The sequence below is a fragment of the Rousettus aegyptiacus genome, unplaced genomic scaffold, assembly GCF_014176215.1.
Source record: "Rousettus aegyptiacus isolate mRouAeg1 unplaced genomic scaffold, mRouAeg1.p scaffold_m13_p_6, whole genome shotgun sequence".
In the NCBI taxonomy this organism is placed as follows: Eukaryota; Metazoa; Chordata; class Mammalia; order Chiroptera; family Pteropodidae; genus Rousettus; species Rousettus aegyptiacus.
In genome coordinates, this window is record NW_023416309.1 from 57618563 (window position 1) to 57641532 (window position 22970).

At 55.5% G+C, this 22970-nt stretch overlaps 2 protein-coding genes across 5 annotated transcripts in view; one reads left to right on the forward strand and one right to left on the reverse strand.

Annotated features, from left to right (window-relative positions):
• DOCK1 (dedicator of cytokinesis 1) overlaps positions 1-22970 on the forward strand; it is a 326782-nt gene that overhangs the window by 134369 nt on the left and 169443 nt on the right. For all 3 annotated transcript variants that reach the window (XM_036222878.1, XM_036222880.1, XM_036222881.1), the window contains 2 exons: positions 1713-1840; positions 3483-3578. In XM_036222878.1, coding sequence (XP_036078771.1) covers positions 1713-1840; positions 3483-3578 — 224 coding nt within the window. The remainder of the gene's footprint in view (positions 1-1712; positions 1841-3482; positions 3579-22970) is intronic.
• Positions 9827-22970, reverse strand: part of INSYN2A (inhibitory synaptic factor 2A) — a 45209-nt gene continuing 32065 nt past the window's right edge. For both annotated transcript variants that reach the window (XM_016148237.2, XM_016148236.2), the window contains 2 exons: positions 21804-21875; positions 9827-12406 (listed from right to left, as the gene is read on the reverse strand). In XM_016148237.2, coding sequence (XP_016003723.2) covers positions 12223-12406; positions 21804-21875 — 256 coding nt within the window. In that variant the 3' untranslated portion in view covers positions 9827-12222. The remainder of the gene's footprint in view (positions 12407-21803; positions 21876-22970) is intronic.

Below are 22970 nucleotides of genomic sequence, written 5' to 3' on the forward strand. Positions count from 1 at the left end.
TGGGGGACACACTCGTCACCAGGCCGCCAGCCGCGCGCGATGCCGCAGCCTCCCTGCGGTGGTCGCCCTGCGGCGGTCGCCCTGTGGCGTGGTCAGCCCGCCTCCAGCGTGCCCTTTCCGAGGCCTCCTCTTTCAAACCGGCCACGGCAGCGGGAGCTCGGGTGTCCCTACGTCTTGCCTGAACCATTGCAGTGGCCCCTCGACCAGCGCCGTGCACCCCGCCCACCTGTGCAGCGTCACGGAGGGTCTCCCCCGTCAGAATGTTCTAGCTCCCCACCTCCTTCCACCTCGCCCGCCGTGGTCGCGATTGCAGCCACCCACATGCCCTTCCGCTCCGCACCCTTCTGCGCCGGCGACGTGCTCCTGTGACTGCGTCATTTGGTGCAGCCTTTCTGGCACCGTGTGGGGCCCCTTTTCCTGGATCATCGGCCCCAGTGTGTGCCCCGCGTGGCCAGTCGCTGTTCTTCCTGCCAGCAGGTGAGGGCCCCGCTTCCTGGAGGAGGCCCTCCTGGCTCTCACCCCCACCGTGACCTCCCTCACGTGCCCGTGCATTAGCTCCGGGGTCCGGAGGCCCAAGGGGCTGTGGCTCGTCACCGTCATCTGTGTCACGTCCTAAGAGCGAGTCCCCTGCCCTGGTCATCTAGCCTGTGCCAGACTCGCACCCTCCAAATACCCTGTCGTACCTCGTGCCTCATACCCGTGAGTGACCGCTGCCATCGCACCCACATCAGAGGTGAGGACCCCGAGGCTCAGAGAGGCGCCCCGATGGCCTTGCCGGGAATCCAGCCGAATTCGAGGTCAGACAGTGTCACTTGGGAGCGTGAGCTCTCAGCCCTCCGCAGATGGTCCCAGCAGGCGGTCGTCCCTGGCGAGCAAAGACCACGTGGCGATGTGAGCAGGCTGGCGGGGCGTGGGGCCCTGGCGGCGGGGCGTGGAGGGCACGGCGCTCAGCTCCCCGGGGCCGAGTGAGGAGCCGCAGCGTTTCCTCCAAAGCTGCAGGTCACGTCGTTTGTCGGTGCCCGGAATTAGGCTCGACCCCAGCGAGTGTTTGTATCTGTGTGCGCGCCGTGCGGCGTGCGTGTTTGTGTAGATGCACGGCCGCCCCCCTCGTCCGGGGCGGGTGCGTCCCAGGCCCCCCAGTGGATGCCCGAAACCGTGGGCAGCGCCAAACGCCGCGTGCGCTCGGGCCTGCGGTTCACGTGCGAGTCGGGCACAGAACGAGAGGAACAGCGACGACCAGTGATCACGCGATGTCGTCCCGTGACAAGTTACGTGGTGTGGTCCCCTGCCGCACGGCAGCGCATGGTGCTGTGTGTCCGGCACGGACGCACTGGACAGCGGGGGGCTCAGTCCCGGGGGCATCACGCTGCTCAGAGGAGCCCACAATTTAAAATGAATGGGTTTATTTCTGGAGTTTCCCATTTACTGTGTTTGGGCCCCGGCCGAGTGTAGGCAAAATCGTGGGTGGGGGAGACCTCCACGTGCCCGAGAACGGCGCGCTTACGCGGAGGCGCCCACACAGGTGCGCGCGCGTGCGAGTTAGTGCGTACGTTCCCTGCAGGCGGCGCGAGCGGCTTCCCCGCACGTCGCCGGCAGGCGGGGAAGGCAGTGCGCGTGGGAACGGTGCGCCACGCTCGGACGACGAGCTTCCGGCAAGCACGCGTTGCCACTGGGGGGGTCTCCCGCTGACCGGCACCCCGGTGTCCCTGCAGACTGCAGAGAGATCTTGCTCCCCATGGTGACGGATCAGCTCAAGTACCATCTGGAGAGACAGGAGGACCTGGAGGCCTGCTGCCAGCTGCTCAGCGACATCCTGGAGGTGCTGTACAGGAGGGACGTGGTGAGTAGAGGCCCCGCGGGGTGCCCGGGGGAGGCGGCGGCCTGTAACGCGCTGAGCCGCCGCCTCGAGGGACAGAGGCGCATCGGTTCTCTGAAAGGGAGATGGCCGTCCGTCTAGGAGCTGGACTCTCTCTCTCTCCGTCTCTGTAGAGTCGCACCCTCAGATCATCCTGATTTATGGATAAGGCGCGCTAATTATTATGTTTATTTTTCCCCATAAGACAACGTTTTAAACTTTATATTCCGTGACTTCTCGCAGCTAAATCTAAAAGACTTAGGTTTTGATCCTTGAGGTCAGACAAAGGCTTTGATGTTAAAAATTGGGAATAAGCAAACGGAGGCTCATTGCTTACATTTCTTCCTTCCGTTTCTTATTTTGTTAAGGGGCACGCACACTTTCTTTTTGTCAGTGGTGCTTCTGAGAGTTTTGGGAAGAGCAACTGCCTGGTCGCTCTCCATGAGTAATTTCTTTCCGCTATTTGTTAACTAGTTTTTTTTTTTTTTTTAATGGCATCGTCTTTTGCATTTCTACACTGTATGCTTTTTCCGCTGAGTCTTTTTCTTGATCATAAGTTAGTGCAGGCACACTCTGTGCTTCCACACCCCTAGTGTAGCCACCGTAGACATTTGTACACATGTGGAGTCACTGGCTCCCCAGGGCTCTCTGGGAAGCTGTACAGGGCCTTGGTGGTTGGTCTCTTCCCTGAGCACTGGACAGACTGGCCTGGATCCTCACATCAGCAGGGCTGGGTCTTAGCCGCTCCTCCCACATGACCGCCAGACACCTCCGGTGAGCACGGTCCCGCACCGTCCTGCCCCTGCCTTCCGGTCCTGGCTCATCCTCTGAGCCCAGGCCGTGCCCCGAGGAGATGCACCTTCAGGGAGTTGGCAGTGGTGATGGCCACACCTGCTCCCACAATGCCATTGCCTCCGAGAGCCTTGGGGAGCCTTCACCCACAGAGCAGCCTCCAGTGGTCCCAGGCCACGGCTTTCCCTGTTCGAACTGGTGAAAGGGTTGGGGGTAAATTTGGGGGCCGTGTGGCCAAACCCGGCTGGGCAGGCGGTGCCTGCCGGGCCTCGTGTGACGTTCCCGCACAGCACTTCGAGCAGATTCGAGGTTCACGAAGGTAGAAAAAGCTCCTGAAGCAGAATCAGGCATCCCGACCTCCAAGACATGAAAGAGCAAGTTTTTACGGATGGAAGATTCTCCGGCACTGACTTTGAGACCATTTGCTAAAATGGTGTGTGAAGTTCCTGTCCCACGTGCTTCTTCCCCAAGTTGCTGCGGCGGGATCTGCCCGCCCTCCGCGTGCCGATGGCCACGTGTCTGGAAAACCCATTGGCAGGCGGATCAGGGGTCATGAACAGATTGTTTAAACAGATCAGCTTTTACATTCGAGGTTCGCTTAGGTTAAATTACTACGGTTATATAATGAATGATCATTAATGGACTATAATTAACAACGCGGCTTGACTTCTCCTCGCGAAGGCGTCTGCCTGTGACGGGGACCGTTCTTCATCTCGCCGAGGCTTCGCGCCGGGCGACTCCCTCAGGGGAGACGGGTTCAGTGGCAGCCCCGGGGCTGGCGCATTCGCCAGTGCCTGTCCTGGGTGCTGGTTTTCACTGTCATGTCCTCCTCCAGGGGCCGACTCAGAGGCACGTCCAGATGATCATGGAGAAGCTCCTGCGGACCGTGAACCGCACCGTCATCTCCATGGGACGCGACTCCGACCTCATCGTAAGTGCTCGGGGACAGCGCCGCGGTGTCTCGCTGGGGCCTCTTCCCCGAGAGTGTCACTTGCAAACCTGGAAAGCCGCCTGGACCTTTTCCTTTCTTTTGAAACTAAATGCTCGTAGCGAGTGGGCGAGAGGCCTTTGTTGAACAGTCTGGTATATAAAACACTCGTTTTCCATGATTTTAAAAAGAAGTGTGAAAGTCGGAGGGTGAGCAAACCGACTTTTTGGAGACGGAAGCGTTTTGTTCTGATTTTCTTGTTACTTCTGGCAAAGGATGTGTTTTCTGCTAAGTGTTCATTTTTCTGGCAGTTTCTGCATATTTATATTTTAGATGCCATTAATAAAATTTTATGACGGACCGTCAGAAGTGGTTGAGGTACTCTGAGCTAGCTGTTTTATATATTGTCTACGCTAATGTATCGTAGACATTTCTCTTATACAGATTATCAAAGCATGGAATGGTCCTTTTTTCCTCCTACAAAATTTCTAAGAGTGATTTAGACAGTCTTAAGATTTTTATTATGGTGGCTTTTTTCCAGTTTATCGCTTTCCTTCTCACAGCAGTTATTCTGAAGTTTGGTTTCTTAGATAAATGCACCTGTAGGTCCCATTTAATTTCTTTCATTTTTAATACATGTCATCATTTAACTAAGTCTGTTTGATGGCATTCCAAAAAAAATAAAAATAACCCGTTTCCTAATCAACGCACAGAAACTCCAGCCCGAGTGTCCTCTGGCGGTCAGCTTGGGCACACGGGTGCCCCTCGGGGCGCCATGTTCCTCCCCGTGAGCTCTTGGAGCAGGAGGAGCAAGGGGAGAGGGCGAGGCGCGGGCCCAGGCCGGCTTTGGTCTCTGTGGCCGGCGTCGCCTGAGGGCTGTGGCTCCGTGCCACCGCAGACCGGGGCACAGAGGGACACCATCGCTGCCCTGGTGTGTGTCCGGCCAGTGCCCTCGTCTTCTCTGTCTCACAGTTCAGCACGTGTTATGAGAAGCTTTTCCTTTTTCGGGTATTATCTCGTCTAGGCTTGGGCTATAACCTGTAAAAATCAGGAGGTAACAGATTTCCTTGTAAACTGGCTTTTTTCGAAGGGGGCTCTTCCTCTGCTCCGTAAACGTAGATGTCACCTTTCTCATGTTTCTCGTCGTAACTGTTCTGTAATCCTGAAACCTTTGTCAGATTTGGGGGAGACTGAGCCGCAGGGAGCAGGTCCTGGGGTGTCTGTGGGAGAGCTGCCGGCCTGTGTGACCCCGCTGCCTCGGGGCTGTGCCGCGGTTCCCTGGGAACACCGTCGCGTCGAGGGTGTGGGAGAGGGCCCCGAGTAGAACGAATGACACCTGCCTCGAGGTCGAACTAAGTTCCGTGTCATTCCCTTAAGAATGGTCTGGATTAGAGAGGCTCGGGGGGGCCTGGAGGCACTCTCGGGGTTACAGCGAGTGAGCGATGGGCCGTCACGATCGGCATTGGGGCGGATGGCGGCGTGGGGGGAAACGTCTCTGGTAAGGGGCCCACTCGGCGTGCGTTCACGCGGTCAGAGCCCGCTGGCCGGCAGTCATTGTGGGGAGAGGGGCGCGGGGACCCCCACACGAACGTGCATGGGCCCTCGGAGCCGGGACGTTCTCAGACGTGCCCGCAGCTCAGCCACGCGGCCCGACGAGGGCAGAACAAAGTGTGGCCCCTTCACCAGGCGCGTGGCCCGGCAGGCCCCTGCGACGCCACTGACATCTCGGGCGTAGTGGCCATGACAGTGGCTGCTCTCCCTCGAGCTCTTGCGCGCGTGCTGGGCACTGCGAGGGAGCGGAAGGTTCACTTTGACCCCCCCCGGCCCATGCGCGCGCAGCTGCAGAGAATGCTCCGGGCAGCTCCTGGCCGGAGCCCTGGCTGCCGCGGGCGCCCTCGCGAGGCTGAGAATCGCGAGGCCGACCGCGTGGCGTCCCGGGGGTCACGAGGAGGACTCGAGTGGCTCCTGGGCGCCCCTTCCCCGGGGAGGCCGCCGTGCTTTCCCCTCCAGTCACATCCATGGGCCAAGGGCCGTGGTCCCCTGGGCTCGCAGGGTCCCACCCTGGGTTCCCGAAGGCCCCGGAGGAGCCCGCGTGTGGGGGGGCCTGTGCACGTTCTCGGCGGGGCGGACGTCGGGCCCTGCGCTCGGTCCTCCCAGCTGCGGCCTGGCTCCCGCCAAGCCCTTGGCGGCGGTGCGGGGCCGGCCGCACACGTCCGGGCCCGTTTCCCACGTCCCCGGCCTCCCCAGCAGAAGTCTCCAGAAGCAGGAAGTGGATTTAGGACCTAAGCTGACTCCTCCCGCGTCCAACGTCTCTAGTATCTATAAAAAAACCCACAAATTCCACCTGTAAAACTAACCAGGCTGTGGTGGGAGGCGTCTCAAACAAACACCAAACTCTGAGGAAGCCGTGATTGTTTAATGAGCAGCCACAGCGTCGAGGCGTTTTCGGGAAGGGGCTTTGGCATGTAGAGCGCGAGGTGCTTTGCAGGATCCTTGGGCCGTGACGGGGCCCCGAGTCCCGCTGCGATGGCCGCAGAGCAGCAGGACTGCCCGCCCCCCTGCTCGCTGGGCTTGACCTTGTTCCCGGCTTGCTCGCACGAGGACTTAACGCCACCTTCGTCGCTCTGTGAATTTAGATTAGAGGACAATCCGGGGGAAACATCCCGGACGAGGTGGACACCAAACTTAACAGGGGGACTTCTCAAGTGGAAAAGGCAGGGAAAATGGTTTACAGGCCTGTTCGGGGCGAGCGGTAACATTCCGCTGCAACCCTGAGATTTCATTCTTCATGTGCTGGTTACTCATTTTTTGCATAAATGGAATGGAAATAGTGTAATGTGAATTGGCTAAAAAATTCTAAGGGATCATTGAAAACGGACTTAAAAACTTTAAGAGGCTAAGAAGTTTTGCATAATGTGTTTCACGTAATGATTTATTCCGTGACGTCGCCACCAGTAAGATTAGAAACGTGACCTCTGTCTGCCCCGGAATGAGTTGTCGGGACAGCGTCCTGCTCTGACGACTTCCCTGTCGGTCTCCGGGCGCGTGGGAGTCGAGAGCCCGCAGCGGCCCGTGTCAGTGGAGGGGCCGCGACAGACACCATGGTCCTCTACATCTGCGTCCGTGGTCTCCTGTGAAACACCGTGCGGTTTGTCGTCTGTCATTTGTGTTAATTTGTTTTGTACCTGTCAACATTCTGTTTGAAATGGGCTATTGGTATATATCTCATGTACATGATAAAACTGACATGATCCAAATTATTATGCTTCTTTAGCAAATAAAATCCCACCGGGCAGGTATGGCGCCGTAGGGCGTGTGGAAGCTTACGACAGGCCCTAACGGAGAAGCTTCGCAGCGACCTTGCCGCCCAGTTAGGATGCTGTTTTATCTTTAGCCCAGGGTAGTCTTGTACTGTCGCGTCACCGAGTGAAGTGCTTACTTTTGTATTGTCCGATTTCAGATTTGATTTTTCTCTTCGTCTTTGAAAAGGTTTCTAGGCCCTTTGCAAGAGGCAGCATCGTAGTCTTTGGTAGGTTCCGAGCAGGCGGCCGTGGTGGCGGAGGTGCTCTTGTCTTGCGGGCAGGTGGCCAGACCGGTACCCCCGGCCCGCGTCTTTGCCGGAATAACCCCTGTACACAGAGCTGGGGTAGGAGCAGATGCAGTGAGTCACATGCAGGAATGTTCCTTCCGTGACATGAGCTGCTGCTGCTTTCGAATGGTCGGATTTACTGTCCGTTAATGGGTCCTTTACAAATGTGATCGAGCGAGAAGGACCTGTAAAGATTTTTCCGTGGCCCGGGTTCTCACCGGAAGCCTGGGAATGACCGATGCACTGAATAGAAAATGCCGGCCTCTTCTCAGGAGAGCCCCCCGTGGAGAGCTCACCGGCCCGGGACAGGGGCCCGGCCCCTGGGTCCTGCTCCGTTCCTGTGACCCCGGGGCCTCGGGGCTCCCTGGAGGCACGTGGTGGCAGTGATTCTGTCCCGGCTGCCGGGCACACTGACGGGTCGGGGCGTGCTGCGTTCTGACGACGGCGTCGTCGGCGAGGACGATGCCGCGAGTGCAAAGCCGGTGCTGGCTTCGAGCCTGGGTGACTGCAGGTCGCCGGGCTCCGTCATCTGGAGGACGGGGTGACGGCCCCGGTCCTTCAGCGGAGGGAGCCCTCTTACCGAGACTCGTCACCCAGCGTTTTCACAGAGGTATGTCTCCACGCCTAAGCGTTCAGTTTGTGACATTTATTCTGACGGAGTTCGTGAATGAATGTGCTTTTAAAGAAATGCTGTTCTGAAGATTCATTTGCAAAAGAAAGCAGCATGTCACTGAAGTGTCTTTCGAACGGGCAGCATCGGGGTTTTGCCCGCGAGCGCTGTCTAAACCATCTGACGGCACGATGGGAGCAAATCCACTTAGCGTGTGGCCTTCCCAAAGCCGCCCGACGCAGGGGCACGTGTCGGCCATGACGGCTTTGTGAGCTCGTTTTTATTGGCTAGTGGCACAGCGGTTCTTCCTGCCTTCCTGGGGTTTCTGTGGCCCTGGGGTTTTTTTCAAGGTTGGTCCCTGACCCTGGATTTACTGCAGAGGAAATAAAGACCACGTCAGTCCCGGGCGACGTTGGCTCTGCAAATCTTGTGTGTGCCCATCAAACCGCAAAGGGGTCCCGACTTAATTATCACGCTACTTAGAAGGTGAGCTGTTGCTGTCAGGGGACCTTCTCCGCTGCACACTGGGGCTTGATCAGTTACCACTGATCCCCAAAGCAGGATGCTGGTTCTGAGCCAACAGCGCTTTTCTTCCAGTGAAGGAATCTCGCCCCCCGGCCCGATGAGCCCGCGGCGGGGTCTTCCTGGACGGAAGGAGATGGGTCCATGTGGAAGGCAGCGGCTGTGGCCTTCCGGGGCACTGTGCCCGTGACCCTGCCCGGCTTAGTCACCAAGTCAGGTTTATATTTACTGATAAAAATGCTCCTGAAAACTCAGCCCAGCAGCAGCGGGCTCGGCACCGCGTTGGTGCACCAGGGTGGGACGGACGAGCCCACGGCTCAGTTCTCGCCTCCGTCTGCTACGGAAGGCAGAAGGCGAGCCCCGGAACTGCACGCGTGCGTTCTGAGCAGCAGGGACTGCTGTACCTCCGATGAGCCACGCCTGCAGTGGCACCCCAAGGAGTCCGGTGTCACAGGGCAGGCTCGTCGTTAACTGTTTGCTATCGGGGTCCGCCCGATGCCGCTCCATTTACGCCACACCTCGGCTCTCCGCGGCGGCGGACGCCTGCGAGCTCGTAGGGTGCATGGCCACTTCTGCCGCCTCCCCGGGCCCTGTCCAGGGGACCAGGGTTTGCCCACACCTCCCTTCCCTCCCCATGTATGCCCTGCTGGAGCCGGGGGCGGGGGGCCTAAGGTCAAAGGGGCAGATGCAGAGGCCCTGGCCCCTGTCCTCAGAGGCCCAGAGTGCCTGGCGGGCACCCGCATGGCACGGTGTCCTTCGCTGTAGCTGGTGGTTCGTGAGAGACGACTCTGAGGCAGCGGCAGCATGTGGCTCCCAGGTGATTATAGCACGTGACTCGGGAGTGTCCCCCCCACCGCTCTTGGTAGTGCGCTGGGTCTCACCCCCATTCTGCACACGAGTCAGGCTCATCCCTTCCTTTAGGGAGGACCGCGGGAGCCTTCTGCCACAGCCTACAGTGCCCCCCCCGCCCCATCCCTGCAAGTGGACTCCATGCCCACAGGGGCCAGGAAAGGGGGTGGGACCTCCCCCTCAGAGAAGGGGTCAGCATCGGGCTGGCCTCCACCAGAGAGGTAGGGTGCTCAGCCCAGTGGGGCGCTGGCCTTCCACGCGGGGGAGGGAAGAAGAAAGGGAAGAGGTAGCGGATACCTCCGGGCCGGGACCCGCTCAGTGGGTGGTCTAGAGAGAAGATGTCTCTATGGGGCCGTGGCGGGACTCGCCGTGGGAACACTGAGTTCACGCGTCCGTCTGAGGGTCTTTAAAGCTTAGATACCGGTTAGGCGAGCCTGCTCCGAGCCCCCGTGGCGCCCTGTTTACTTAAAAAGCCATCTCGTCGTCCTGGTGGCCGCAGCCCCTGCCTGCCCGGTGCAGGGTCTGGTGGGCGGAGGCCCAGCCGGATCTCAGCCCTGCGCCCTCCTCAGCCAGGCCGGGCCGGGACAGTGCTGCCCCTGCCAGCAGCCTCGTCCCTCGTCAGCCCGACTGTCCTTTCAAATTACCGAAACCACGAAATAAGTATGATAGCCACACAAATCATTACCTTTGTTTTTTTTTTTTATTTAAAAATTAATAAAGAATTCAGTGACAAGTATAATAATTAATCTCTATACGTAATGCCGTGGGTACATCTACATATGAGGGAAGGCTGGACTTTACCTTGGTTTTGTATCAAAGCTTTTACTTAAACCTTTCTAAGAGAAGAATCGTCATCTGTTAGTGACACATTGTAACTGCACTATGAAATGATTTTTGAAAATATTTCTTTCTATTCCGAAGACAGTTTTACTTTGAAATAGGAGTTAGTGTATCTTCGGTCCCCCTTCGACTCTGAAAATTTTGTATCATTTTTGGTCTGGACCGTTTTCATACAGTGATGTTACTTTGTTGACTCGGATGTCCTCTTGTTTATGCAGATTTATAGCACTAATTAGAAGCTGCTAATACCCTTATTTCAATTCACTGAGATAGTTGGGGTTCTTAAAACACAAAGAGAGATAACTTGTTGGAAACATTTTTATAACGTCAGTTAAAAACAGTAGAAAATACATGAAACACAGTTTTTAAACTTTATGTCTACATGAAACAATTGCACTTCCTTCAAGGTACAGAATCTACTTGTTCATTCTTTTGCGCAAAAATAGTTCTCAGTTCTGTTTACCGATAGCCAAGGAATTGTATCCTTGTGTAGTGTTTCCACAGAAGATGTGTATTTTTCTTTTAATTAAAGCATACATCCGTGGGAGGGCTGGAGGAGCCCCTGAAGAATGGTTACGTGATGTGTACTCTGCATTTATTTCAGCTTCAGATCTGATTGCCAATCACTAGGTCCTTGTAGAATCAAAACACTTAGAACTAAAGCAGATTTGCGGTTGAGTGGGGAGGAGAATGCATGGCAAGAAAGTGCTCCAGTCTGAACAGTGCACGTGGAGCCGCTAAGGGGAGCCGCTGCCCCTCCTGACTCCAGTCGGTGAGTGTGCGTCGCTCTGGAGCGGGTGTGGGACTGCCGGACAGAAACTCGAAGACAGGGTTTTCTCCTGTGTTCACAAACGAGTCCAAGTTTAAGTTGTACAAAAAAATCTTTAAAAAAAGGCAAAATAACTTCCCTACTTCCTATTGTGAAAAGCAGAAATTGATAGGCAAAGCCGTTAATAGACCAGGGGCTTTAATTTCTAGAAAAGGATACTCGCAAAGGTGCAAAACAATGAAAATATAAAGGAACTGAGAGTTATATTGCGATGTGTAATCAAAAGAGAATTCTAAGTGTCACCGTTTCTTTAAAAAATACCTAAAAACTTTTGATTCACAGCTTTCCCCTAGGTATTCGTTCAGTACGACGTACTAATAGGTTAAACGTAGATGGACGTACTAAGTTTGGTAGCAGCAGCTAAACTAAACGCGCAGTCTTTCTTTGCGATGATCGGGGTTTCCACACCTGTTACGAAGCGTAACACGTGGTACGTATCACCTGCCTGCACTTCCGAGGTGACCGCCGTCTCAGACACTGATCCACGGAAATTCTTTCCCGTGGCGGAGGGCGCACACCTGTGACTTGTCGGTGACTGTATCATCGTCCACTGTGGGTCTCGTGTGTGTGTTCTCAGATTCTTGCCGGAATTTGTCATTTGGCCTTTGGGTACCAAAAGATTAAAAATGAGATCTAAGAAAGCTCAGCGTCCAGTAGCTGTGACCCTGTCAACTCGCATCGAGTAAAGGCATCTCCTAACTTTGGGGTGACTCCCGGCTGCTGGCCATTTGGAAAACGAGCAGTAAACATGTCTGGAGATGTGGAGAATGCTGAATCTGAGGTGTCAATGTGACACCGAGATGTGGTCGCTTGGCTTAGCGCTACAGCACACGAAGGCAAATACACATATAGTCACATTTTAGAGATTGTTCATGGTCTCTGACCACTTGAAAAAAAAAATTGTGCTTTCTCCAGAATTTGATGTGCTGAAAATTGCACTCGCCCCCTGCTTATTTGCAAAAAAGAAAAGTAAAAATGAAGTCCTTTGCAAACATAAGGCTTGCTTTTTCTTCTCATTGTTAAAAAAAACATAAAGGCTTGAAAGTAATCATGAGTTTTAGCTGTGTACAAGAGAGACGGCCTGCCGTTCTGCAGGCTGGGGACATGACGCTTGCCGATCTGGGGCGGGGGTCGAGTCTTCGCTTGCCCTCTTTGACGACGCAAGCTTCGTTCCCGATCTTCCATCCCACGTCCGCGGACAGCAAGGAGCAGCTGGCAAGATGTGACGCGGGATCCCTCGCTTCTGGGATCGTCCGTTAGTACGAAGGCCTTTTTGGTAAGCAGGGTGAGAACTGGGTCGCGCCCAGTCAGCCACAGTTCATTTGATCCTGTTCGGTTTGGGGAAAGGGGTTCACTTAACTCCAGTGGGTTCTAAAGACGGCCTGAAGACTCCGAACGCCACGAAGTTTTAAAGAAACCAGAGTTTCCATCTTCCGTGCTTTTTAGATTCCGTTTTGGGTTTTTGCTTGGGAGTCGAGGAGTAAGACTCCGGGGAGTAAGGCGAAGGTGCGACCTGAGTTTCCTCGAAAGGATGGAGATTCTTCAGCACTGGCTGGAGTTTGTCTTCTTGCTGCTTAAAATCTAGCTCCACACTAGGAAGAAAAGAGGAAAAGGATTGAGAGCTTGGCCTTTCACATCTAAAGAGCCCCTGAGTGACAGCCAAACTTGGTGATGCGCTGCCAGGGTCGTCATCATTCGTGTCGTGGTTACGATGTCATTTTATGGCCCTGCGTTAAGCAGCTGCCTGTGCTACATTTTAGCTCTGCTGCTGTGATCTTTGACCAGCGCGAGGTCGGGGACACCTGCCCCCATCCCAGTGGAGAATCTGTGCATGACTTCTGACTCCCCCACATCTCAGCTACTGGTGGCCGGCCGTTGGCCAGAAACCCTGCCGATAGCATAAATTGTCGCTTCAGACACATGTTCTGTGTTATACATATCATATGCTGTAGCTTTGCAAGTAAGAAAATAAGAAAATACAAGTAAGAAAATATATTTATTAAATTCTTGTTTGAGCAGACCCACTCAGCTCAAACCCGTGCTGTTCAGGGCCAGCTGTCTTTCAGATAGGTTTATTTTTTTAAAAAAAATAACTTGCTGGTTTTCTTTGCAAACCTCTGACATGTTGTTGGTAAACACGGTACGTACAGCCAAGCACCGCGCAGCGGCATTTCGGTCCCCGGCGGGCCACACGCGTGACGGGGCTGAACATCCCGTCCCCCGCGCCACGTCACGGCCCGCGCAGGGCAGCACGACGGGTCCCCCTCGCGCCCGCGGCAGCGACGGCCTTCGCGAACGTGCCCGCCGCCCGCGGCAGCGTGGGGGAGCGAAAGTGACCCCCGAGGACGGTCACGGCCCAGGCTGCACGGGCTCGTGCGCGCCCCCCGCGACCCCTCTGGCGTTGCTTTGGAGTGGACTCTTGCCCCCCGCGAAAGCAGCCGCGTGGAGCAGTGCCGTTCCGCCCCGGCCGGGCCGCCGCGTCCCGAGCGAGCCGCACGTGGCTCCTGTCGCGTCATGTGCTCTGGGGCTTGATCCGATCTTGTTTCGTGCCGTGACGTGCTGTCCAGGCTCGTGGCCGGGAGCAGCGGGCTGTCCCCGTCCCGCACGGCCCGGGTGTGCGGCGGGCCAGCCCCATCGCGTGCAGCGGGCTAGACCCGTCCCGCACGGCCCGGGGTGTGCGGCGGGCTACACCCGTTAGGTTTGCGTAAGTCACTGTGGTGTTCGCTCGATGACGACATCGCCTAAGAGCGCATGTCTCAGACGGCGTCCCCGTCATTAAGTGGGGCACGACTGTAATGTGTTTGTTGAAATGAACATGTGACCTACGAGGGACCCTTTCGCTTGTCCGTAGACTGCACACACATGCTTCATGGAATAGATAACCAACCACAGGAGGGTTCAGGGCGCATCTTAGCACGGAGATGTCGGGCGTGGGAGAGCGCGTCCCTGGGGGACTTTCCTCAAGGTCAGAGAAACCCATTTGTCTCACCTGAAACAGTCGTGAACTGAAACGACCGTGGCTTCCGTTCTCCTTGTGAAACCTCATCCGCCTGGAAAACTGGTAGGAGCCCAAATCCCCAACGTTGGGGAAAGCAGTCTGCTTATCAAGTCAACACCATTGAACGTTACTCAGTTGTTAAAAAAGACAGTTTTTCAGGCAAAAACATAGATAGCGTTTGGTGACTGTAACCCCAGATTGTAATTAGGTTGCTGAAGCCGTAGTGTGCAGACGTGCAGCCAGGCGCGTGGGCGCACCCGCGCCAGGGGTGACAAATGTTTGTGTTAGAATGACAGGATTAAAAACGATTTTTTAAGTAGATGTCGTTTCTCATGAAGTTTCTTCAAAGAATGTGGCAGCTCACCTAGAGGCCTCTCTTCTCTCCTTGGCTTCGAAAGAACTGTTGTTGGTCTCCTAACCTTCACTGAGACTTAATGGGTCCCCTCGGCATGGGGACAGGACCCCCTGGTCCAGTGCCATTTTTCTGCCACGGCCTCCCTTCTCACCTTCCCTGTCCCCTGTCACTTGAACCCGGACGCTGCATCGTGCCAGGCTTCCCGAGAATTCTGCTCTGTGTCGCCTCTACGTCTGGTCTGAACGCCGGACTAAATGTCAGTAGATTTTAGTAAAAGCTGAGCAGTGATGATAATATACGAACTCATAACATTGTACATTCCGTAGAACTGCAAACCATTTATAAGCACAAAATCCTATTGATTTAGAGAGCCATTAATCCTAGACAAATTTCGACGTTTTGGAAAGACAAAACAGCAAAGCCGTGTTATCTGGCGTTCTAAAAACAGGTTCAAGATCCATCTAATGGACCATTTTATGTTTTAAATCCACCGTTCCATTTTGTTTATTGTCAAAGACGATAATACGGAAGAAATTGGAAATGTCGTTGGAGACGTTTACGGCCAGTTGCCCCCTGCTCCACAAACAGGACTTTTAAAGGGCGTCTCTGAGTCGTGCCGCAGTGCCCAGGAAGCCGGGGGGCAGGGGCGGGGGGCTGTGACCTTCGCGTCTTGCCGACCTAGACCGCGTGATGAGGGAGGCACGTTCCCCTTCAGGGCAGCCGTGGGAGGGGAAGCGTGGGGACCGGACGAGCTGCGCCTCAGGGCCGTCCCGGGGGCGGAGGGGGGGCCGGGCGTCCTCCTGGCTGTTCTAGCCCCCTGTGGGGGGGTCCGGCGGGGCTCAGGTGAGGCCAGTCCTTCTTTAAGCTCAGTTTCCTTCACCACCCCGACTGTCTCACCGAATTAGGTACGGGTTCCCCCCCACCACTCCAAAACCAAAGTCAGCGAGACGTTTTCCAAACTCTAAGCCGCGATTCGGATCTTTTGCTGTCTCCGGTTATGTGATGGAAATGCGCTAACGGTGACCGAGACGGCTATAAAAGGGTTCTTCAGCTCGGGTATTTGACGAGGAACACGAGGACCGTGCCGGGAGTGATCACGGCCAACGGGAACGATGGGGTAGTTTTATCGAGGCGCCCGGTGACTCCTGAAAACAGCCCAGACGGGGCGCGAGGAGACCGGACGGCGGTTCTCGCATTTCCTGGGCTAACTCCACGGTTCCGGGCACCTGTCTTTACTGAATTCCCACTAAGCAGCTACACTGGGAATTCTGTCAGTAACCAGTTCATCACACCGCGGAACCACGTAACCACAGAGCGACCTCATCTTCTGAGTCCTTGTTAGCAGACGGACGCCCCTTTATCTGGCGGGCTGATACGTGTTCGCACCCCCGTTGCTGCAGCCGGGAGCAGGGTCTGCACGGTTCGTGTGGGCGGCAGCAAACCCCTGGCAGGACATGCCTGCAGCGGGGCCAGCGCGCGACCTCGAGCCACGGGAGGCTCCATGGAACAGCCACATGTGAGGGGAGACATGGCCGAGCACCCTGGGGTGTGTGATGACTCTGACCGCGTGGGTCTAGACGGGACAAATGGTGTTTCCTAAGCACAAGGCTTCATGGCTGCCGAAGCAGCTGCAGCGTGGCAGGTGCATGTTAGCACCGTGGACAGCGCCAGTGACGGTCCAGGACCATGGACAGCGCCAGTGACCCTTTGAGGGATTAACAGCTAGGTTCTCAGTGCCTGTGTGCGATGTGCCGTATCTAGTATGTAAGGGCATGCTATATGTCATGTGGAGTATATATGTGGCATTTACATAGATGGATATACAGGCATGTAGCTATACATACATGTAAAAATAACGTAGGTATATAGACATGTATATAAATGGCCATTCCAGTAGTTTCTAATATTAATAACTTGTAATTATTAGCTTTTAACACTTTAGACAGAAAAATGACTCGTCATAACTTTAAATCCTTCCCTCACCACTGTTTTACATCAAGGCATGTAATCAAAGTTTATACAGTTACTGTCAGAAATAGATGGGTGTTCGATAATGTGAACACCCAAATTTTGAGACCTGTCCTCTTTTTCTGGTATGCAATGGCAGGGAACTTATAAAACAAAACAGAGCAAAAACAGCATTAGTCCGGTGTCCTCCCTATCAGTTTTTCTCTGAAGTATCCGAAGTCACAGTCAGACCGAGTCCTCTGTGGCCACATCCTGGCTGATTCCCAGCCCACACTGCAGAGGAGTCGTTCTCCTTTTATGCTTGACTAAAGCTCCATCCTTGGCGTCCATCTGATCTGCAACTCTCTGCAGTACAAATGCTGATCTGGCATCCGGGCCTTGTCTAAGTGCCCAGGTTTAGGGCTGGCCAGATGCACCAGGAGCGGGGACCACGCTCCAGCCTCCCGTAAACTGTGAGGTTGAATCGGAACTTCTCAGGCTGTCTTTATAACCTCTGCCCCAGGTAATTTACCAGGTAGAGAAGGAATGAGCCAGTTACTACCAGGAGCGTCCTATGTGTATCAAGCATACCTTACGCCACAGATCTAGCTAGCGAGCCACAAGGGCCATTTAACCTTGTAGTGAAAAGAGTGAGAACTTAGTAAGCGTAGCCTGACAACACACCGCTGTCCTTGGCCGCCTCGAAGAACACGCAGCCAGGAATTGCATTGTAACTGAAAACACGACTGTCCCAGACGGGTGGCAGGACATCTCCCAGGTGCCCGGAGGCGGAGCGCCAGGTCAGGCGGCTCGGGTGGGGTCGGCCGAGATCTTGGCCATCGCCGCGTCTGCTCGTCCTACTCTGGAGGTGGATGCTCTTCTGCGCAGAGAGGGAAATGCCCGTGTGGGGCCCCGTGCTAGAGCCGATGCGCAGAGCAGCCCACCCCTCCGAGCCGCAGCCCGCAACCGCGAGCTCCACTCGCCCGGACGCGCTCCCCCGTCCAGTCCGCCGGGCGCCGAGAGGCGTCCCCGCTGACACGAAGCAGCGAGAGTCTCGTCACGCAGCCCAGAACGCCATCGGCTTCTGCGTGTGCTCTCTGCTGTCATCAGTGAGCCGTCTGGACCTGGGCTCCCTGCAGAACCCCCAGCTTGTCCTTTCTGTGAGAGCGGTTCTTTCGGGGTGACCGATGGATGCGAAGAGCCAGCCCAGTGGCCCCGGCAACCGCCGTCTTCTCTGGCGTCCACGGCCCCCGAGGGCTTTCACGGGCTCCCACCCAGGGCCCGAGGGAAGGGCTGGGTTCTGTATTTAGCCCACAGAAAAGTCCATAGTCATTTTGAAAATGAACTACGTTGACCTCCTTGCGAACTCGACAGTCCCCGTGAAGGAACTGGATACCTTCAAGTGGTGGTAACTGAAGCCGGCCTGGGAAGGACGATCCCACTCAGAGTCACCGAATGACAAGAGCCGCGGAGGGGCCACTCCAAGGGGCCCTGGACGGGCTGGACTGGCGCCTTCTCTGCCTGCGACGGCCGGCGGCACCGCTGACAGGCTCCGCTGGCCGCGAGGCCGTGCCCCGCCCGCTCCCTTCCCGCGGGACGCCAGGACCGAGCCTGGCTCGCGCGTTTCCGTCCGCCGTCTTTGCAGCCTTGTGTTCTGTGCCCTCGTTGGTCACACGGCGGATAAGCAGGGACGGACTGAGAAAATGAAGCCCATTAATTCCGCGAAGCCCTCGTTCGTGCTCATAATATTAGGGTATCTCGCTCATCTTTTCTGAAACCCTCTAATTACTTTGGAGAGGAACTTGCAGAATTGAGGAACTTCCTACTTGGTAAGCAAGGACTGCAGTGTGCCGGAATGCTCCCCAGCTGCCGTGGAGATGAGCCCGAATGTTTGAGCTGTCTCTCTCCTGCCAGTTGACCCCAACACCAGCCTGCGGGGGAGACCAGGGGCTCTATGGAACGTCCCTAAAGCCTCCCCGGCGTGACCTCCCTCCACCATGATCCCGTCCCTTCTGAGTCGCCTGGGCCGTGGCTCCATCGTCCCGGCTTCCTTCAGCTCCTCCTCTTGTGCCTTTTGTCACTGAGTCCGTGGCCAGCACCTCCGGCAAGGAGGACCCTTGCTGTCAGGGCTGTGTTGTACGGCGTCTTTTGGCAGGGGCTGTGTTTGGGGGTGGTCTTCAGCCAGATTGCAAATTCCTTCCCGTCTCCCAGTGTCTGGTGCAGAGCCTGTCATCTCGGAGGCCCGCGACAAATGCTTGCCGAAGAAATGCACCCAGAGCATCGAATGGAAAGGGGTGGCCGTTTTACCAGCATGGTGGTTCAGAACCCTGACTGCCTCTCCATCAGGGGGTCCCGTCAGCGATGGCAACGGCAGAGACAGCAGGGCGTTCTGGAAGCTCCCACCCCCTGTGGCGCTGAAAACAAAGGGCCAGGCGTCCACCACGTTCCCAGCCCCCTCACGGACCCTCTGCATAATTAGTGTCACAGGAGGCCAGCTTGTGGCAGCCTTGATGATACAGAAGTGAAGCCGGTGTGGCCCGTGACCTCCCGGAGAGTCCGGTCCCTCCAGGCCTTGTAGCTAGTGGTAAGAATCCTGACACGGCACAGGGAAATTTTAAATTCTGGTAAAGAGCCCATTTGATTATAATCTGAATCAGCATCATTATTATCTGTTGGATCTCGCTTTCATTCCTTTTTGAGTCGAGGCTAGCACATGCCATTCTCATAAAAACGTACAGTTTTGAATTCAAGCGATTTTGGTGTATTATTTTACAAATTAACCACTTCCGTGAGGGAAGAAAATGCCGGTTTGTCAGTGGGACGTCTCACTGCTTCTTTCTGAACCAAAATCCGAACAACAACAAAAAAAACATGACTCATCAGATTCGTCTGAGGAGAGAATTACCAAGATAGTCTGGGCACAAAAGATTTCAGCTGCTAATGAGCAAAGATTATATTGGTAATTTATCCTTAAAACATTTTCTGAAATAATTAGTGTCTTTTGACAGGAAATGCGGATGACAATCCAGAAGGGTTTTACTAGGGAGATCGGAAACTCGTATCTCGTTTCATCTTCCCTCGTGCTGAGACGGCCGGGACCCAGAATTCCACAGTCACGGGAAATGCCACGTGTGACGCTCGGGGTCTCCGCGGGCCACGCGCAGGGCGGTCCGTTCTCCGTCCGGAGCAGCCGCTTGGCGGACGGAGGCCGCCCCCCTTCCCCCGAGACGGGTCTGGCTGTCCACACGTCCCCTGCGCGTGCGCCCTCAGGCCCAGTGCTCGCGGAAATCCTCGACTCCCGTGACCTCTGTGCCTCAGGGACGCGATGGGCACCCCGCCGGGCAGAGAGCGGGGATCGGCGCCGTCCTCCGCGGCGCCTGGGATCTGAGCCTCTTTCCAACCCGCTGCCCGCGGCGCCGGCGGCCCCGACCCCGCGCGGCTTCAGGGCCTCTGTCCGTTCAATGTTTTTCCCGAGCCGCGCGTATTTCCACGACAGACTGATTTTTCATAGAAGTTTGGGGGCGGTGGCGGGGGGCGGGGGGGCCGTCGCTGTTGTTATCGCCCTGACAGCAGAGGTTTTAAATGCTTTGCCGGAAAGAGGTCGCAAGCTTGGCTGCCTCTCTAGCACCGCCCTCCTGGTTGGGGGGCTGCGGGTCGGGGAGGGTCTCACCTCTGTGCGGCCCCGGCGGACAGCACCAGGTCATTCCGAGTGCTCGCCATGGCTCGCCCTGGCTCGCCCCCTCCACCTGCCGAACCTTTGCTAAGTTCTGGCCAATCTCTGTGGGGCCAGATGGACACACGGTCCTTCGAGAAGCCAGCCAGTGGCTGGTGTTTGGGATTCCCATGGGTGTCGGTCGATCCGGTTCTAAACAGTAACCATTCAAGGACAATTCCTGAACAAGACGAATTCCTGTCCTTCACGGGCTTGTCAATCACTTTTAATATCGCTTCTAATGCAAGTTACTTCTGGACTTAGAGGCGCATCTATTTAGATTATTGCTTCAGTCGCACTGGAGCGTGTTCGAACACCCTCTTTTTCAGTCACCCACAAGACGCTGAGTGGGTTGGTGCTCACAGCGGCTGTGGACCTTCTCCGGAACGCTCTGCTCACCGCCCCGCGGCCTGCGAGGGCGGGGTGAGCTGGGGCTCGCGGTGGCGACAGCGGGACTTCGGGGGGGATGTCCGGGGGGTGTGTGTCCGTTCTCACTGCTTGTCCCAGTGGCCCCGGTGAGTGCGGGATGACTGGGTGGCAGTTATGCTGCTCATCCCCGTTGATTCAGAATTCTCTCCCACGGCGTGAGTGCGGTGAGACATCCCACTGACCAGACTCCTGGGACGAGTCGCTGCGGGGTTCCTGCTCCCCGCCTGCCGTCCGGAGCCCTTGGCATTTTGCAGGTGACTTCTCCTAGCCCTTAACTGGTGACGGTTCCAGCAAGACCGGCTCTCAGCCTTGGCCTTTTGGACCAGGCGGCTCTGTCGTGTTGCAGAGGCTGTCCTGTGCATTATGGGATGTTAGCATGCGCGCTCTCTACCTACCCAGGAGCACCTCCCCCACTGTGACCACCGAAATGTCTCCCTCCAGACCTCGCCAGATGTCCCCGAGGAGGCAAGGGTGGACCCCGTTGAGGACTTCTGCCACGAGGAGTGTGATAGCGTGATACCCAGCACTCGCGTGTGCCCCTTAGTTTCTCCTGCACGACAAGGTCACCCGGCGACCCGACTCGCCTTCCGGAGCCGCTAGGGCCCTGTCTGAGATGCGTGCCTTGATTAGAGACGCGCCGTGGGCCCAAGATGGCGTGGACTCCAGCTTTGTGCTATTTTTAAACCCTCCTCTCGTCTGGACGTTCTTAATTAGAGGTGGTGACGGTGGAGATCTCTTTAGGTGTGTGTGGAGTGCGGCGGAGTTCCTTCGCGCGTTTTTAGGTATGCCACTGTGCAGTCGGCAGTGTTTTCCATAATTTGGCAAATCAACGAAAATTGCTCTTCAGGCTTAATTTTTAAAAAATGAACTAAATCATAACATCTCTTACTGCTCTCATAGTCTATTTGTGAGAATTACAGTTCTAGAAAGAAAAGAGTAACCTCCAAAGATCGTGATCATGTCTTAAAATCCTAAATTACTGCCAAAAAACTAACGTGACTTTTGCCTGTTTAAAGTTTCTGCTGTATCCTTACTGATCATGAGGAAGCTGAACTAACTTCAAACTGAAAAACACGAAGACCAGCCGTAGCGGCTGCAGGCGGGAGAGTGTGCCCCAGCCCCGCGAGTCCCCAGGAAGTAAAGCGCACGTTTGCTGGGAGCAGCTGGGTACCCCCCCCTCCCCGCGCTGTTCCCAGCACATCCAGAGCGGCTTCCCACCTTTGGTCTACACCACCCGAAGGGCTTATATTTCACAGCTTTTCCAGAACACACAGTACAGTGCTCGCGGCTGCTGGATTCCGAGGGAGCAAGCCATCGCACACACGCCAGTGTTTGAAACCGCTAAGATACATTTGCAAGGTGAACGAGCTCAAGCTCTCCCTTGTCCCGTGGTCACGCACTGGGGCTCGAGTCTTTAGAAAGGAGCACAGAAGTACGGTCGAGTCACACCCTTCCCGTCTGTCTGACTCCACGCCCCCAGCGCGGCCCCAGTGGAGCTCGCGTTCGCGTCACTCATCACAGAGAAGCGGGAAGAGGAGGGTGACGTACCTGTAGATGACGCACGCGCTGTTCCGGCACGTGTCACAGTTCGCCGTGTCTTGCCCGGTCCGATACGAAAGCCTGCGAGACAAGAGCAGGGGAGCGTTACGCGCTTCCCGGAGCAGGCGCCTCGCATCCGAGGCCCCCCCAGCGCCAGTGCCCGTCACGGCGGCGGACACCGGCGGACACGTGTCCCCCAGGTCGCTCCCGGCCCTGCTCATGCGAGCACTGCCACGGCTACCGCTCCCGAGGACGTGGACGTTAAATCTGGGATGTGACCGTAAGCTCCCGGATGAAGGAAATAATCTGAGTTGCTTATAAGCGGAGGGAATTTGGGGTGTTTCAGTGCAGCTTTCTGTCTGTGGTATTTAAAAAAAAAAAAAAACTTGGAGGGAAAACCAGCCTGAGTTGCTGAGGCAATGGCTTGTTTGTGCCTCACGACCTCTTGGCCCCCAGGAGCAGGGGTCAGCAAACTAAGGCCCTCGGGCCAAATCTCACCCTTGGCTTGACTTTGTCCAGCAAGCTAAGAATGGATTTGACGATGAAATGGTTAAAATAAGTCGAAATAATAATAGTATTTGGAGCACATGAAAACTAATGAAATCCACATTTCAGTGTCTATAAATAAAATTTTAAATTTGATAAGAAAGTATGAAAATATCGATATCAATACAAATACCATATCCCTGATTTTGCGTCTTGGTTTGTAAATCCTGGAATATTTACTCTGGCTTTTCAGAGGAAAAAATTTGCTGACCCCTGTGGCAGGATGTCACACTGCTGTTGGCATGCCTGCCGATTTGCCGTCCCTAGCTGTATTCTGCAGCCCTCGAGGCCGGAGGTTTGTGGCAGGGGGTGGGGGTCGGGTGGAGAATGCAAATCTCCTCTCCTTAAACCGTAAAGTCTTTTCTGGAGCATATCGTGGAAGGTTGTATAGACTTAAAGTTCTGACGATCACATTTTTGTGAGCAGGCCTTCAATATATCTCAGCACAGTGACCCCAGGAAACTAGTTTTTAGGGGCGCGTTCACAGTTTCTTCTAGCCACTTTGCCTGCCCATTCCTCTCCGATATTTTTAACATGCGGGTATGTTTTTTTCAGAATATTACTTTGTACCCAGGGACAAACATGATAACCAGACTCTGTTAAATCTGGCAGAAGAAACGCTTTTATCTG